Source organism: Dysidea avara, chromosome 3 (assembly GCF_963678975.1).
Source record: "Dysidea avara chromosome 3, odDysAvar1.4, whole genome shotgun sequence".
NCBI lineage: Eukaryota > Metazoa > Porifera > Demospongiae > Dictyoceratida > Dysideidae > Dysidea > Dysidea avara.
Genome location: NC_089274.1, coordinates 42,045,611 through 42,064,572, shown reverse-complemented (window position 1 = coordinate 42,064,572; position 18,962 = coordinate 42,045,611). Strand labels below are relative to the sequence as shown.

Sequence of the window (18,962 nt, the reverse complement as noted above, 5' to 3'; positions counted from 1 at the left end):
AAACTGACACGCAAATGACTATAAAAGTGTGCTACTATGTGGTATCACCAGTGAATGCGCACACACAACATTCAACTCGCTCGTGAATCCACCAAACGAAAACATTAGAAACACGCTTCTATATTTAGCCTAAATTACTCAGCATTTTCGAATCTAAAGAGTGACCCGCTCTAAGTGACCTAGCCGCAGCAGGAGTCGCAACTCACAAGTGACAAAGGAGACCAGATGACGCTACGAACCTACTGCCTACGAGGTGATAAAGTGTTAAATGTACCAAGTTTATTTTCTCGAGTTGATGACACTGGATCTTTGCGGCAGTGCAGTCTATTTTTTTTACTTACTACTGAGTCAGTCAGGCGGATCAGTCACAAGCTTACTAGTTCTGCTAGCAAGAAAGACAGGTGGGATTTCATGCAATAGCTACGTGGCATTTGAATTTCGCCGAGTGAAGTGAGTGAACACGTCATCCTGTCAGCAGTGTGCTAGGACTGCAGCACAGGCTGTGGCTAACGTAAAATAACTTGTATTTGCACTAAAATATTAACGATATTGCTCTACCGGACTGTGGATGAATTTGTTGGAGTGCAGTTGTGGCACGTGCGATGATGCTCGACGAATATACCTCCACTGAATCATTGATAAGCGATAAGCAATCAGTACAGAAATAGTTACGTAGCTAGCTGTGTAAGCTGTAATAATACAACACCGTATGTTGGCTAGCCCACCATTGGGTTATTAGCCTTTTTTTACAATCATGAATGATTTTGAGCATTTCGTGGGGGTATACCTGCCCCTCCATCACCTTCTGGCTAGCTACGCCCCTGGAACATGTGTGAGAACTTGGTCAGTACGCCACAATAGCCATTCATCTTATCACAATTGTGCGATCAGTTTTATTCAATTTAGTATGCCACATGCAACATGTGTCCCAATTAATGAGCTCACTGGTTATAATAAACCTCCAGCGATGATGACCTTGTTTCTTGTTACCATCTTAACTGATTCTGTAGACTGGAATGACTGTGGAAGAATTTCCGGCCATGGTAAGTCTGCTCATACAAACACCACTTAGTGGTACATTTTTCGTCACCGACCACTGTCCCTGGCATGGCAATAGCAGGCCACGTACCATTAACAGTGCTGTTTCACTTAGAACTTTTCTTTTACTAGGCCATTCATCTTTCGAGAACGTGGTGTGTCATGTGACCCAAACCTGTTAAACCAGTTTGTCGATTACATAATGCTTGAAACCATTTCAACATTACTGCACGTGCTTAGGTCATAGCACACCCTTAGGTCATAGCGTGCATTTAGGTTACAGCAATTATGAGCAAGTTCTAATATTTTTACATCTGCAGCATGCATGTTAACTTCATGATGCAAAAAAATACATCTAATGCATTCCAGGTGGTTTTTTTTCTTCTGGAAAAATGTATTGCAAGTTTTTTACAGTGCGAAAATTTACAACATAAAATTCGCTTCAAGCTCCACAAGATCTGGAAGTTCTCACAAGCTAGTACATTCTAATCATCGTCTTCTGCACATCAACATTTCTTTTTCAACAGAATTGTCAGACTGTGGAATCACCTATGTACCTGTTATGGACATGTCTCTCTCAACTCGTCAGCTCAAGCAACAACTCATTAATTATTTCTGGGAACATTTCACTACTTTTTTCAACTCCAACTTACCTTGTACCCATCACATTTTTGACCTTGTTACCAGTGTTAAATAAATTCTGTTTCCTATCCTCCACTCAGGCATATTTGCATGCAGGTGGGCAATCCATTTCCATTATCATGCAGAAAATGTCTTCAGACCAACTCAGTGGCGTAGCTACCATTGAGGCAACTGAGGCAGTTACCTCGGTAAAAAATGCTCAACTGAACAGGCTGAGCAGGCCTGAGTTTTGGCACCCTAAATTTTCTACTCAAACATTACTAGATACTAGACAGCATTACTGTACCACACACAATAGTATCTATGGCTGTAGTACTAAGCAGGGTCAGAACCCATAGTGACACCGTCCGGCATTGGATGGATCACTTTTCAGCTACTTGAATTTGTAAAAAGATCGAGATATTCTAATCTAATCAAAAACAGCCAAGCTGTAAAAAAAGGTGCGGCCCCAAAAAGGCCATGGTGAAAAAAGATGTGAAATCCAAGGTGGCGACCAAGAAATGGCTGTGATGGTAGGTTAATGGTTACATTTTAATAACAACAATTTAGGTGAATTTGGTGCCAAGACCAAGCGGCACAAAATTCACCTGAATTGTCGTTATTAAAATGTAACCATTAACCTACCATCACAGCCATTTCTTGGCCGCCACCTTGGATTTCACATCTTTTTTCACCATAGCCTTTTTGGGGCCGCACCTTTTTTTACAGCTTGGCTGTTTTTGATTAGATATCACTTCTTTTTGTATTTGTATACTGCAAAGTGGGGCTTTTTTAACCCATGTATTTTTTTCTTTAACACAGGAAGAAGAAAAGAACTTAAAGAAGAATTTTAGTACTTCAATTATTTTTGATTTTATTAGTAATTATACAAATTATATACATATATTTATTACATGCCCATTATTCCCCACAGGATGTTTTTTGCAGCTGATCTCTCTACTGGGTGACTTGAAATGTAGCTGAACTATATACAGGATGGTTTCTTTGTAGCTGAACTCTCTACAAGGTAACCTCTTCTAGCTGATCTCTCTACAGGGTATTTTGTTTCTAGCTGAACTCTCTACAGGTGATTTGTTTGCAGCTAAACTCTCTACATGGTGGTGTCTTTGTAGCCGAACTCTCTACATGATGGTTTCTTTGTAGCTGAACTCTCTATAAGGTGACTTCGTCTAGCTGAACTCTCTACAGGGTGATTTTTTGTAGCTGAACTCTCCGCAGGGTGATTTGTTTGCAGCTGAACTCTCTACATGATGGTTTCTTTGTAACTGAACACTCTACAAGGTGACTTCTTCTAGCTGATCTTTCTACAGGGTGAATTGTTGTAGCTGAACTATCTACAAGGTAACTTCTTCTAGCTGATCTCTATACAGGGTGATTTGTTTGTAGTTGAATTCTGTACAGGTGGTTTCTTTGTAGCTGAACTCTGTACATGATGGTTTCTTTGTAGCTAAACTCTTTACAAGGTGACTTCTTCTAGCTGAACTCTCTACGGGGTAATTTCTTTGTAGCTGAACTCTCTATATGATGGTTTCTTTGTAACTGAACTCTCTACAAGGTAACTTCTTCTAGCTGATCTTTCTACTGGGTGATGTGTTTGCAGCTGAACTCTCTACATGGTGGTTTCTTTGTTGCTGAACTCTCTACAAGGTGAATTCTTCTACCTGATCTCTCTACAGGGTGATTTGTTTGTAACTGAACTCTGTACAAGTGCGTTTTTGTGGGTGATCTCACTGTAGGTTGATTTGTTTGTAGCTGAACTCACTAAAGGGTGATTTTGCTTGTAGCTGAACTCCTTGCATTGTATCTAGTTTCTAGCTGATCTCTCTACAGGGTGATTTGTTTGTAGCTGATCTCTCTACAAGTTGATTTGTGTGTAGCTGATCTCTCTGCAGGTTGATTAATTTGCAGCCGATCTCTCTACAAGGTAATTTGTTTGTAGCTGAACTGTCTATAAAGTGATTTATTTGTAGCTGATCTCTCTGCAGGTTGATTTGTTTTAGCTGAACTCTCTACAGGGTGATATACTTGTAGCTGAACTCCTTACATTGTGTCTAGTTTCAAGCTGATCTCTCTACAGGGTGATTTGTTTGTAGCTGATCTCTCTACAAGTTGATTTGTGTGTAGCTGATCTTTCAACTGGTTGATTTGTTTGTAGCCGATCTCTCTACAGGGTAATTTGTTTGTAGCTGAACTCTGTACAAGGTGCTTTTTTGTAGGTGATCTCACTGCAGGTTGATTTGTTTGTAGCTGAACTTACTAAAGGGTGATTTGCTTGTAGCTGAACTCCTTACATTGTGTCCAGTTTCTAGCTGATCTCTCTACAGAGTGATTTGTTTGTAGCTGAACTCTCTATAAGGTGATTTGTTTGCAGCTGAACTCTCTACATGGTAGTTTCTTTGTTGCTGAACTCTCTACAGGGTGTTTTGCTTGTAGCTGAACTCTCTGCAGGGTGATTTGTTTCTAGCTTATCTCTCTACAGGTTGATTTGTGTGTAACTGATCTCTCTACAAGCTGATTTGTTTGTAGCTGAATTCTCTGCAAAGTGTTTTGTTTGTAGCTGACCTCTCTTCAGGGTGATTGTTTATAGTTGATCTCTCTACAGGGTGATTTTTTTGTAGCTGACCTCTTTTCAGGGTGATTTGTTTCTAGCTGATCTCTCTACAGGGTGATTTGTTGTAGCTGACCTCTCTTCAGGGTTATTTGTTTCTAGCTGATTGCTCTGCAGGTTGATTTGCTTGTAGATGAACTCTCTACAGGGTAACTTGCTTGTAGCTGAACTCCTTACTTTGTGTCTAGTTTGTAGCTGATCTCTCTACAGGGTGATTTGTTTGTAGCTGATCTCTATACAAGTTGATTGTGTGTAGCTGATCTCTCTGCAGGGCGATTTGTTTGTAGCCGATCTCTCTACAAGGTAATTTGTTTGTAGCTGAACTATCTATAAGGTGATTTGTATGTAGCTAATCTCTCTGCAGATTGATTTGTTTTAGCTGAACTCTGATTTGTTTTTAGCTTATCTCTGTACAGGTTGATTTGTGTGTAACTGATCTCTCTACAAGCTGATTTGTTTGTAGCTGATCACTCTGCAGGTTGATTTGTTTCTAGATGATCTCTCTACAGGTTGATTTGTTTGTTGCTGATCGCTCTAAAGGTTGATTTGTTTGTAGCTGAACTCTCTGCAAAATGTTTTGTTTGTAGTTGATCTCTCTACAAGGTGATTTTTTGTAGCTGACCTCTCTTCAGGGTGATTTGTTTCTAGCTGATATCTCTACAGGGTGATTTTTTGTAGCTGACCTCTCTTCAGGGTGATTTGTTTCTAGCTAATCGCTCTACAGGTTGGTTTGTTTGTAGCTGAACTCTCTACACGGTGATTTGCTTGTAGCTTAACTCCTTACATTGTGTCTAGTTTCTAGCTGATCTCTCTACAGGGTGATTTGTTTGTAGCTAATCTCTCTACAAGTTGAATTGTGTGTAGCTGATCTCTCTGCAGGTTGATTTGTTTGTAGCCGATCTCTCTACAAGGTAATTTATTTGTAGCTGAACTGTCTAAAAGGTGATTTGTTTGTAGCTGATCTCTCTGCAGGTTGATTTGTTTTAGCTGAACTCTCTACAGGGTGATTTATTTGTAGCTGAACTCCTTACATTGCGTGTAGTTTCTAGCTGATCTCTCTACAGGGTGATTTGTTTGTAATTGATCTCTCTACAAGTTGATTTGTGTGTAGCTGATCTCTCTGCAGGTTGATTTGTTTGTAGCCGATCTCTCTATAGGGTAATTTGTTTGTAGCTGAACTCTCTATAAGGTGATTTGTTTGTAGTTGATCTCTCTGCAGGTTGATTTGTTTTAGCTGAACTCTCTACAGGCTGATTTGTTTGTAGCCGATCTCTCTACAGGGTAATTTGTTTGTAGCTGAACTCTCTACAAGTTGATTTGTGTGTAGCTGATCTCTCTGCAGGTTGATTTGTTTGTAGCCGATCTCTCTACAGGGCAATTTGTTTGTAGCTGATCTCTCTACAGGGTGATTTATTTGTAGCTGACCTCTCTTCAGGGTGATTTGTTTCTAGCTGATCTCTCTACAGGGTGATTTTTTGTAGCTGAACTCTCTTCAGGGTGATTTGTTTCTAGCTGATCTCTCTACAGGTAGATTTGTGTTGATTTGTTCATTGCTGATCGCTCTAAAGGTTGATTTGTTGCAGTTGAACACCCTGCAAAGTGTTTTGTTTGTAGCTGATCACTCTAAAGGGTAATTTGTTTGTAGCTGAACTCTCTCCACAGTGACTTGTGTGTAGCTGAATTCTGTGTAACTGAATTCTCTAGAGAGTGACTTAATTGTAGCTGAATTCTCTACACAGTGCATGACTTGTTTATAGCTGAACTTTCTTCAGTGTGACTTGTAATGTTCTGAATCTCTATAGTGATATATTTGCTTAACTCTCCTCATGGTGACTGTCTTCTTGCTGAACTGTCTATAAGATTAACTGTTTGCTGCTGAACTCCCTACAGAATAACTTGTGATGTAATAAAATTCTATAATGGAGTAAATAAATTAGCCGAATGCTCTATTAGGGTGACTGTTCTATTAGAGTATCTCGATCTCGCATTTGCTACACGGAGTTGGCTTTCGAATCATAACTCAGTGGTTTGTAATCAGATTCTTCTGTACTACTGCAAGGACTTTCTATGAAGATTATTCCAGCTATACACCGATTTTCTGCTCATTGCTCTAAGCGGTTTGCCTAGTAGGCGTGAAAACTAATACTTTTTTATTCATAAAAATCAATCGCGTAATTGTGACACAGGTTGGGTTTTGTGTCATATCTCCGTGGTCTTTATCTCGATTCCTTTCAAACCACCAAAAGGCACTCCTACGATGGTTACTCCATCTACATAGCAATTTTCAACTCATTCCATGAAGCGGTTTACCCTGTAGGCGTGACAACAAATCGATCTTGTTTTACGCGAATAATCGGTCATAACTCCTGAACCATTCATCGGATTTGTACCAAATTTGATGCTAGGATTCGCCTTTGGACTCCCTTTCTGTGTGCCAAATTTCAAGGCGATCGGAGTACGCGTTTGGTTGTTATAGCAATTTTTGCAAGTGTGCAAAAAGACGAAGAAGAAAAAAAAAACGAAGAAAAAAAAACGAAACTTTGGCAGCTCGTATCTCGGAAATGGCTGGAGCGATGTCCTTCAAATTTGGAATGTAGACTCCCTTGGCTGGCGGGCAACTGTGTAGCAAATTTGGTTCCAATCAGATAAGTGATCACCGAGATACAAAGGTGTGAAAATGACGTTTTCGTTCTTCCTGTCAATATACTCACGGTGTGGCGCGTCGGCTTCTTGGGCCGCACGACACACGGTAGTGTGTCTTGATAGAACAGTCATAGTAATATACTCTAATAGAAAATTCAGTACAAATTATAGCCACTGTTCTTATTACACTGCTTGGTCTAAATCATTTACATTTATGTTAATCAATTTATCATGCATATCATGTATTAGCAGTTACAATTAAAAAAATAGCCTTCACGTGCCATTTCAAAGCATATACTTTCAAAAATTTCCTTAAGGGAGCATGCCCCCTAGACTGCCTAGCTTGACATGCTTAGCACATGCAGTTGAACATCACATCAAAGAGATAATCTCTGACTTAAACACCATATCAGGTCAATGCTGAAAAAGTAGTGTACATGACTATGATCTCCATTGCAGTCCATGATTGCCTGATCACTCAAAATATTTCCAGAGTAGTCTAATTCAGTTTTTGTGTTGAGTGCAATTAATAATTGAAGCATGGTATGCATATACTGTAGTATTAACTAAGCTGGAACATTACTTATGCCATGTAGAAAATGCTCAGAGTCTTCTGGAACAATTTCTTCCATCCAACCAGAGAGTCAACCTGCAAATGCTGTACCACCCAGTGCGCATGAATGAGTTAAGTCAGAGGCTTACTCTCTCAATTATTTCAATGTATAAACTTTGCCTTAGTAAAAAATTTTTCCTGGCTACGCCACTGCCAACCCCATCCCTTCCAATAAGTTTTTAAAATTTAAATTTTCATGTTGACTGACTGACTGACTGACTGACTGACTGACTGGCTGGCTGGCTGGCTGGCTGGCTGACTGACTGACTGACTAACTACTGTAACTAACTAACTAACTAACTAACTAACTAACTAACTAACTAACTGACTAACTGAGTAAGTCAATAAGTAAGTAAGTCAGTAAGTAAGTAAGTCAGTAAGTAAGTAAGTAAGTAAGTAAGTAAGTAAGTAAGTAAGTAATTAAGTAAGTAATTAAGTAAGTAATTAAGTAAGTAAGTAAGTAAGTAACTAAGCAAAGCATAACTCGACAATGGATAAGGCTACGGGCTTGATTTGTTTGATGTTGCTTTGTCCCAAAATGTGCCTTTTTTGCAGTACAATACACACATCACGGACCTACCTTTGTCCTTCTTTGTGTTCCATTTATTCTTGCTGATATTGTAAGGTGTCAATTCGCAATGGCGTGATGTGGCTTCCCTGTGGCTATGTTGGCTAAGTATCTGTATTTTCCATAGCAACTGGATTGATTGCAGAAATGGTTCTTGTACTTTTCCTCATTTGTAATGCTGTGTAATGGGCAAATCATAGCTGAAAACAAAGCGTAATGGCCACCTCCCTTTCCATTACATATTTGATTGTTGGGATGCTCGTTCTGACGCAAAATTACTTTTATGCCATTTCTGGTGCCATTCTTTCTTTCAAAGCACAACAAATCAATGATCAAATGTGATCAAATGTGAGATTTACAATGCTTGAGATCTTCCTGCTGGCAGGTCTCTAACAAAGTTAGTTAGAAACCATTTTAAGAACCTGCTAGTAGGTCTCATAAAGCATTATCTTCCAAAGATCAAAGCATATTTTTTCTAAGTTAGATAAAGAATCAAAGAAAGGGAAAAAGTGAAACAAGGGAATAGCTAAAAGTGATAAAACAAGGAAGGTTGCCTATACCTGCAGATATACTAGTAGACATTTAATCCCTAGTTCAGTTATGGAGATATACTGAAGTTTAGGGATTTAATGTCCACCAGTATATCTGTAGGTATAGGCAACCTTTCCTTGTTTTACCACTTTTTAGCTATTCCCTTGTTTCATTACTTCTTTCTTTGATCCCTAATCCAACTTAAAATTCCAAACTTTTCTTATATAAAGGTTAGTTACATAAGTATGTGTTAGACAGCTAAACCTAATTACTTATGTGTGTACTCTTTCCGATGCCAACCTTCCAGCATCATTCTTAGGTACATATATTAAATATTTACCAGTAACCACACAACAGCAACACCTATAAATAAGCAGTACCGGAAATGATTCAGATCCACATTTTCAGCAACACTCTGAAACAATGTTGTCACAACATTATTAAGTTTGTCCATCTATAACAATAAGAGGGCAAATGTATATGTAAAGGTACCTTCACACACACACACACGCACATGCACGCACGCACACGCACACGCACACACATACACATACGCACACAAAAACAAAGCCCACAGTAGCCGTGCAAGGCATCGCTATTGCTGCCCACCTACAGCAGCCATGCGAGGCACCGCTATTGCTGCCCAGTGAACCAGCACTGGGATGCCTGTGCACCACTCAGGCACTTGAGCCTTGTGCAGGCAAATCCTCCTGGGGCAGGGCTAGTAACCTGCAGGAGGACTGCCCAGGTCTCATGGGGAGAGGAACCTAAAGTTCCACAACGACCCCAACACCACTAAGCGATAAAAGGACAGTTGGGCATTTGCTTTCCCAATTTACACCAGGTATCCATTGATGTTACAGCTGGGTGGGCTCAGAGCTTATGATAAGAATTCTCTGTTGTCCTGCCACAATGTCCTGGCAAACCAAAATTGGCTGGACAATTGCCAAAATTGACTGGACATGTGGAAGATAAGTCCACTGTAGTATAGCAAATGAACATTATAGTGGTAAGATGTCACATGCCTTACTGCAGCTGTTATGTGGTTACAGCACACCAGAGGTTTGGTAATGGTATATTTGTGGTCACTCCTTTTGGTTGTAGGAATGTATACTATCTCCTGGCAACCAAGTGACTGTTATTGTTGATAGCATGTCAGCTGAGCCCTTAGGCTCCCTCCTTGTATTTTGATGGGACACTGTGTCTGGACAAATTGCAATATGGTGAGACATCTATGCTATTTGACCAGATTTTGTCCGGTGTCCGGACGTTATCATAAGCTCTGTGGGCTGCTTCCCCAGATGACACCAGGCCACCAGGTTCCCATTTAAACAGTTGGGTAGACTGGAGCAATATTGCTCAAGGAAACAACAACACCAAAGTGGTTCAACCGGGAACCGAACCTGGGACCTTTTGATTACCAGGCCGATGCCCTAACCACTTGGCACAGATGGCCAACACACACACATACAAACACACACACATACAAACACACAACACAACACACACCACACATGCACACTACATACACACTACATATCACCTTTTATCTTCTCTTACTGTAGTTAACCTTACCTTATTTTTAGTTAATCTTTCATAAGTTCCACAGCATATTTGAGAGACATGAATAGCAAAATAATGTGCTGGTGCATGTGATAATACAACATCAACATCATCTTCAGAACTCAAGTAAACTAGTAGACGCAATAACAATGGATCATCTGCAGCAGCAGCTCGTAAATTAGTAAATAATTTGTGGAACATCCTATGTAAACAAACAAGCAAACGAAAGAATAACCTAATTAATCTGAAATGCTCAAATGAAATGATCTATAAGTAGTATTATACAATTGCAATAGCTCATATGGCGTAATATTACAAACCCCAAACCCATATAATGATGAGTGTACAAAGCATATACATAAAAGTAGCAGCATACAAAACATTTCAACTTCTCTGTATCATGAAACTAAAAAAAAAACACTAATAGTCTTTGTGAATCATAAAACCTTACGTACAGTAGAAAACCTTACGTATAGTGTACAGATACATTGCAATACCCTGTAGTGTAGTTTGGAAAATATCATTGTGAAAACTGTATACATGAAGCTACATCATACAGTACAAAAGTACTGTATAGTAGGGACCACAAAGGAGTGGGAGTGGCCCATGAAAAAACATCACCCGAAAACCAGCCTCACTTTTCACTGACAATGATTAGGCAGTATTGGTTTGGTAAGACTAAGCCCAAACAAGCCTTCAGATTGACCCGAAATGCTTTCAACAAGTTGCTATGGAATTTAAAAAACATTTACCAGAATTTTCTACTGACTGACCGAGTAACTGACTGACTAATGCCTTCAGACAAGTATACTTGATATCGGCTAAGGATTTGGGCTTGACTTTTTCACTGTTTGCGTCACTTCAGCCCAAGATAGCAGGTTCAAAAATTGTGGTTTCGTGACCAACTTCTGGCTAACAAAGTTTGATGGTTTAATATTGTACTTTAGGGTATTTTAAACAAAATGAGCTCCCACACCGCTTTTTAAAGTCCGGGGAAAGTTTGGTAGAGCCAAAAGTCCAAAATGGCTACTAGCTGACATGCATAAAAATAAAATAATGATAAAAATTCAAATAAAGGTTCTTTTTAGAATAATTTGGGGTCAAGGAATCCATTTCTGATGTTATTTTTGTGATTGGATGTTTTGTTAACGTAAAATTTTAAGAATTTTGCTCAATAAGATGTAATGCATATAAATAGTGTGTTAAGTCTAATTCAAGGTTCATCCAATGACTCCAACTCATTTGATGATTCGGGTTCAGTATCAAAATCAGATTCATATGCAGCTTCAGATTCAGTTCTGAATTGACAGTCATAGCCATCCTGTTGCACTGATGGCACTGAAAGTGAAATTGGAAGGGCAGGTTTGTGTGGCGCACTGGTCTGCAACAGTCATTCGCCAATTCCCAACCATGACCTATAGGAGAGGGATGTCTTCTCAGGTCAGGGTGACACTGAACATAGGCTAACATATTGGAACATTTGATATGCTGCTCAAGATTGTCATCATCAGGAAGCAAACACATTGAAGATTTTTTCTTTAGTCTTTTCCACTTGGTTGCACGGGCTAGATTCAGAGAGAAATTTAATGTGTCTCCGTACATGTAGCAGATAACAAAGGACTTTAGGTCATTCAAGACATCATCACTCAGCAGAAGGCCTTCTCTATACTTTGAGATGAGGCTACGGGCCTCAGTACTTTTTGACAATTTCTCATAGAGGGATATCTTGCTGTGCCCAGAAAAACAGCTGTTGGCATCACAGCCAGTCAAGACATGAAAAGGTATAAAAGATTTGGCAAAATCATCAGTACACATGCCTCTGCAGAAAAAAACAACAACTGTTTCTTAGAGGTATTATAATACCTGAAATGTTATGTGAAATGACTGCAGCCTGAATGTACACACTGTGTCTTCTGCATCAATTACTATGAGATTGCTATATAACCAGGTGATATCGATCTTAGAGCTGCATAAACAGATAGCATTATTGTGTCAGCCTCGCCCTGACTAAAGCTCAGGCTTTCTTTGGTGTCACCAGTTGACAGACTCACACAGTCCTCACCCACTGAGTAGACTAGTTCCTGATTGATAGACTTAGACAGTTCTGAGAGCTGATGAGTTTTGATTAGAGTCTGGAGGCGTTTCTTATTGCCAGCAGTGCAGAGAATTGTCTTGAATTTGCAGGCCATGGGAAACAGATTAGCTGGCTTTATATACACATTGGATATGGGACATTGGCCCTGAATGCGCAATTCACACTCATCATCTTTGGTGGACTCAGCATAGTCATGGGGATCATTGATGCAGATGATGGTGGTAGCACTGACATGCTGTGCCAGGATCACAGACTCTATTTTGTTGGTGTAGTCACCCCAAGTGTATGGGGACCCATCACTCTTGACCCATAGGTGATGTTAGGTGCTACATCATGTCTACTAATGGTGTGTAGGAGTTGACATCAAAGGGCTGTAATGCTAACTTCTGCAGAAGTTGTGACATGTAGACATTTGTATATATTTCCTGTACGTATGTTTGTAAACATAAGTGTCTGTATGGTGTGCTTTAATAGAGAATACTGCGTCACGTGATCGAACACGCTATATTCTACATGGTGTCAGAATAATGAATCTACAGCCTCCAACCCCGTTTTCGTTTGCTAACAGCGAAGAATGGCCGAAGTGGAAGCGGCACTTTGAGCAGTATCGTCAGGCGTCAGGGCTAGCAGAGAAAGGCGAAGAATGCCAAGTCAGCACTTTGTTATACTTCCTGGGAGAAGACGCGGAGGAAGTATTGGACACTACTCGTATCTCAACTGATGATAGAAAGAAGTATCAGAAAGTTATTGAAGAGTTTGACAGTTATTTCAAGGTGAAGAAAAACGTAATTTATGAGCGCGCTCGGTTTAACCAGCACAGCCAACTTCCAGGGGAACCGGCTGACCGTTTCATTACAGAAATTCATAGGTTAGCTGAGAACTGTGAGTTTGGAGGAATGAAGGATGAGTTAATCCGCGACCGCTTAGACGTAGGGATTCGGGACTCCGCCCTATCAGAGCGTTTGCAACTAGAACCAGAACTTACTCTGGACAAACCGAAGAAGTTAATTCGCCAACGAGAATCCATCAGAACCCAGCAAGATATCTTGCAACGACCGCTTATCAAGCAAGAAAGCAGTTCTCTGGATGCAGTAAAACAGTTCCCCACCAGGAGAAAGTTGCCAGCAATTCCACCAACCTCAGATAAACCCACATTCAACAAATGCCGAAGATGTGGCACAGGAGCACATCCTCGACAATCATGCCCAGCAAAGGAGGCGACCTGCTTTAGATGTAACAGACATGGGAACTTCAGCTCCCAATGTCTTTCAAACACCATTGCCACGATTTCTGTCACAACAGAACGGCCACTTAATGAACAAGTTCAGCAGTATGAAGACGTCAAGTACCTTGATACAGTGGAGAATACCAATGGTAACATGTGGGAATTGCAAGTGAGGATTGGACAGAACTCGATAAAATTCAAAGTGGATACAGGAGCTGAAGTTACGGTATTGTCTGAAGCCACATGGAACAGTTTGAACCAGATAGAACTTTTGCAACCACCAGACACAACACTCTGCGGCCCAGATCGGACCAGACTGATAGTTTTGGGTAAGATATCTCTTACTCTTACACACAAAGAATCCTGTTGTACACAACCTGTCTACGTTGTAAAGAACATTACAAACAATTTGTTAGGATTTCCAGCCATCAAGGCTTTGAAGTTGTTATCACATGTACAATCTGTTGATAATAGTACTAGTATTGTTTCACAGTACCCATCATTGTTTACTGGCCTGGGCACATTTTCACATGAGTACAAGATCAACTTGAAGCCTAATGCTCAACCACATGCATTAAGCACACCAAGAAATATCCCCCTTGCACTAAGGCCAAAGGTACAAGCAGAATTACAGCGCATGGAAAGCTTAGGTGTTATATCCCATGTCAAAGAACCTACCCCTTGGTGTGCAGCAATGGTGGTTGTGCCAAAGGCTTCAGGTGCAGTTAGAATTTGTGTGGATATGAAGCCTCTTAATGAGAATGTTTTACGGGAAATACACCCCATGCCAAAGGTGGACACTACCTTAGCACAACTGACAGGTGCAACAATGTTTAGCAAACTTGATGCTAATAGTGGATTTTGGCAAATCCCTTTAGCCTGAGAGTCCAGATTGTTAACAACATTCATAACACCATACGGGCGATTCTGTTTTAATAAACTCCCATTTGGTATAACAAGTGCACCAGAAGTATTTCAATGTCAAATGAATGAAGTCCTCTCAGATCTTCCAGGTGTACTATGCCACATATATGACATACTGATTTTTGGGAATACTTCAGATGAACATGACTCAAGACTTCAGGCAGCTCTGGAACGGATTAAAGCAGCTGGAATTACACTGAATGGTGAGAAATGCAAATTTTCTCAGCCACGAATCACATTCCTTGGCCATGTTATTGACAAGCAGGGAATTTCACCAGACCCAAGGAAAACAGCAGCTATTTCAGCCATGAAGCCACCATCATCCATCACAGAGCTCCGGAGATTCATGGGGATGGTTAATCAGATGTCTAAGTTCTCACCAAACATTGCTCAAATTTCTAAGCCACTTCGTGACCTACTAAGCACCAAGAATTCCTGGGCATGGACTGATTCCCAAGAAGAGTCCTTTAGGAAACTTAAAGAAGAAATTTCTTCTACCAGAGAACTAGCACTTTATGATGTTGCAGCAAAAACCAAAATCTCTGCAGATGCATCTAGTTACGGCTTGGGAGCCGTTCTCCTACAGCAGCAAGAAGATAAATGGCGACCTGTTGCTTTTGCTTCCCGTTCATTGAGTGAAACAGAATGTCACTATGCCCAGATAGAGAAAGAGGCACTGGCATTAACATGGGCATTAGAGAAATTCTCAGAGTATGTGCTGGGAAAAGTTGTTCATCTGGAAACGGATCACAAGCCCCTCATCCCTCTTCTAGGGCAGAAAAGCTTAGACCTCCTACCACCCCGTGTCCTGCGGTTTAGACTCCGACTCATGAGATTTCAATACACTATTCATCATGTGCCAGGCAAATCATTGTATACTGCAGACACGCTGTCTAGAGCTCCCCTTCAAGAAACAGCAGACAAGTCTGGTCTAATCCCCAGTGAGACAGAGCAGTTTGTACAGTCTATCACAGCAAGTTTTCCTGCAAGTGAAGAACGGTTAGAAATGTATGCCAAAGCTCAAGCAACTGACAAACTCTGTGTACAACTGATTGAATTCTGCACATCAGGGTGGCCAAGTAGAAACCAACTAAGTAGAGAATTGAAGGATTACTGGAGATATCGGGGTAGCCTCACCCTCACCAATGGATTGTTACTGTACCAAACTCACATTGTTGTACCATCAAGTTTGAGGCAGCAAGCACTACAGAAGAGACACCTTGGTCATCAGGGAATACAAAGATGTAGACTCCGTGTTGCTACTTCAGTATGGTGGCCAGGAGTCACTAGTGCAATAGAACAGTTTGTTCAGTCATGTCCAACCTGCCAGAAACTTACGGTTCCACCCCGAGAGCCTATGTTAACAACACCTCTACCCAGCTATCCATGGGAACGAGTTGCTGCTGATCTTTTCGAGCTAAAACACTGTAATTACTTGTTGGTAGTTGATTACTACTCGAGATTTGTAGAAGTGCAGAAGCTTACATCCACCACCTCCTCCAGCATCATAACACACTTAAAAGCTATTTTTGCCAGATTCGGCATCCCTGTGATTCTGGTGACTGATAATGGACCTCAGTTTGACTCACTGGAGATGAAGCAATTTGCTCAGGTGTATGAATTCCAACATACAACAACAAGCCCTTATTACCCTCAAGCTAATGGATTAGCAGAAAGAATGGTTAAGACAGTGAAGAAATTACTGGAACATACAGTGGACCCTTACAAGGCACTACTTAGTTATCGAGCAACTCCCCTACCTTGGTGTGGACTTAGTCCAGCAGAATTGCTAATGGGGAGGAAGATAAGGACAGATGTTTCCCAAGTGAATGACCACCTTGTGCCGAACTGGGAGCACACTCAACACTTTAGAACATTAGATCAAAAATACAAGCAGGCACAGAAAGAAAACTATGACTGACGGCATAGAGTAAGAAACCTACCAGAGCTACCAGAAAACCAGCCTGTGTGGGTTGATAGCCGAGTTCAGTCAAGACTGATACCAGCACAAGTGTCACACTCTGCTACTACACCTCGATCGTTTGTTGTTGAGACACCCTCTGGAGAACTTAGAAGAAATCGAGCACATTTACGAACTCGACCTGATTCCCAACTTACAGAAGCCCCTACTTCAACAAACTATTCAAGACCTGTTACTCGCCTACAAACAGGAACAGCTATCCATCCCCCAGATCACCTACGATACTAAAGCAAATGCTTAAAGAGGGGAGATGTGACATGTAGACATTTGTATATATTTCCTGTACGTATGTTTGTAAACATAAGTGTCTGTATGGTGTGCTTTAATAGAGAATACTGAGTCACGTGATCGAACACGCTATATTCTACAGAAGTTTGCTCTTTTGAGTCTTTCTGAAAGTACCATTGGGATTAAACAGTGTTAGGTATTCTTCATATATACGATGTTTCATGAGCTCAGGTAGAGACAGTAGACCACTGACATCAACACGAATGCTAGTGTCCTACTATCCATTTTTCCTCGTTTTATTTTTAGTGTCTTTTCAGAGACTTTTGTTGATGGAATCCCTGCAAAGGTGAGATGCGAATTATGTTTTATGCGATCATGGATGGACTTTTCTTTAGAATAGATGCACTCATCCATGAAAATTTTTATTGGCTGGGTCTCCCCATCTTGCTTGGCCTTCTTGAAATCTAAAATGAGCTCAGGTGTGGCTGGAATAGCTAATTGTAAGGGTCTTAGAGCAGGTGATGCTGGATCAAATGGAAAGCAAAGTGGAAGCATGATGTTAAATCTCGTATAGCTTGCCCAACTCCGCGCATACGTGCTGGAGTATATTCCTTATGCTTTTGAGAGAGTTGCTTTCTATTCACCCGAGCAGCTTGAATTCGACCAATGTTGACAATTTTTGGTATCAGCCATCAATTGCTTCTCATTGCAAAGAATTGACAGTCAGCTAGTTTTAGTCAGCTAACTCTGTCAAGAGGTTGTGCACAGTCAAGAACGGTGCTACTGACTGTGGAGCTGAAAGAACAAGGCTTAATCACTGTAAACAGCTAGCTAGTTGTCTGTTCTGGTAGCTACCAAACTTAAATTTCTTGGTTATAATAACATTCAATCACAAAAACAACATCAGAATTGGATTCCTTGACCCCAAATTAGTCTAAAAAGAACTTTTATTTGAATTTTTATCATTATTTTATTTTTGCACATGTCAGTTAGTAGCCATTTTAGACTTTTGGTTCTACTGAACTTTCCCCAGACTTTAAAAAGTGGCATGGGAGCTCATTTTGTTTAACATATCCTAAAGTACAATATTAACCACCAAACTTTGTTAGCCAGAGGTTGGTCACGAAACCACAGTTCTTGACCCTACTAAGAGGTGCCTTTTGGCATACCGCAGTACGTACAATAGTATTCTTTGTGGACTTACCAGTACCCTCCTTTGTGTCCCATTTATCTTTGCTGAAAGCGAAAAGTGTCGATTTAGCGGTAGCACGTGATGGCTTTTCTTCGTAACGGAAATCGGTAATATTTTTCATAGTGGCTACTTTGATTGCAGAGGTGCTTTTCAAATAGTTCTTGATTCGTACTGCTGTGTAACAGGCTGAACACATAGCTGACAACAAAGCATAACAAATACTTCACTTTTCAGACAATAATTGATATAACTGGGGCGCGCAGCACCAATCCTTTCTTTTAATGTGTATGCGTGGATTGCAGAGGTGCTTTTTGAATAGTTCTTGATTTGTAATGTTGTGTAATGGGTTGAATATAGCTGACAATGAAGCGTAATGGATACTTCACTTTTCAGATTATAATGGGGTGTGGCGCCATTTCTTTCTTTTGATGCAGTATGCGTGGGTTCACCAGTCATTACTAAAAAGCCAACAAACAGGCACACAAACAATTTGGAATTTTCAACTACAGTAGGGACCATAGCACATTGATAAAAAGTACTGAAACGAGCTGGAGTAGTGCATGATATTAAATCACAGTAAAACAATAAGTTATAGTTAAATCCCACCATGAGTAGGATATCATAGTTATCAACCTGAGACCGAGGCAAAGCTGACGCTGAGGTGTTGATAACTAGATATCCTACGAGTGCAGGTGGGGTTTAACTGGCTTCTATATAAGTATCTTCAAAAAGTTAATACAGTAGGACCTCCATTATCTGAACACCTGTGTGCCAGCTGAATCACAAAAGCATTCACATAAGTGAATTTGTTCAGATAAATGAGCCCATTAATCTACAAAGTTTTCCCCAGCAAAATAAAGTAGAGCGGTAAAACTGTCAATTTGCTACCAATATCAAAGTCATTTTGTTAATTATATACATTCTTTTTACCACATCAGAAGAATTTTGAGTAAAGTAGAGCAGTGCTGCACTGCTCTACCGCTCTTTAGGGAAGCCCCTGAATTCTATATACAGAGCTCTGTTGAACTACTCTAATAGAACATACACCTGTGACAAAATACTTTAATAGAACATACCGCAGAGTCGGGATGTTAAGCGCATGTATCCATTA

At 40.4% G+C, this 18,962-nt stretch overlaps 1 protein-coding gene across 3 annotated transcripts in view; it reads right to left on the bottom strand.

The window, feature by feature from the left end:
- LOC136251039 (E3 ubiquitin-protein ligase rnf213-alpha-like) overlaps positions 1-18,962 on the bottom strand; it is a 148,213-nt gene that overhangs the window by 87,434 nt on the left and 41,817 nt on the right. For all 3 annotated transcript variants that reach the window (XM_066043416.1, XM_066043417.1, XM_066043418.1), the window contains exons 8-9: positions 10,219-10,408; positions 9,024-9,097 (exon numbers count right to left, since the gene is read on the bottom strand). In XM_066043416.1, the coding sequence (XP_065899488.1) occupies positions 9,024-9,097; positions 10,219-10,408 (264 nt within the window). The remainder of the gene's footprint in view (positions 1-9,023; positions 9,098-10,218; positions 10,409-18,962) is intronic.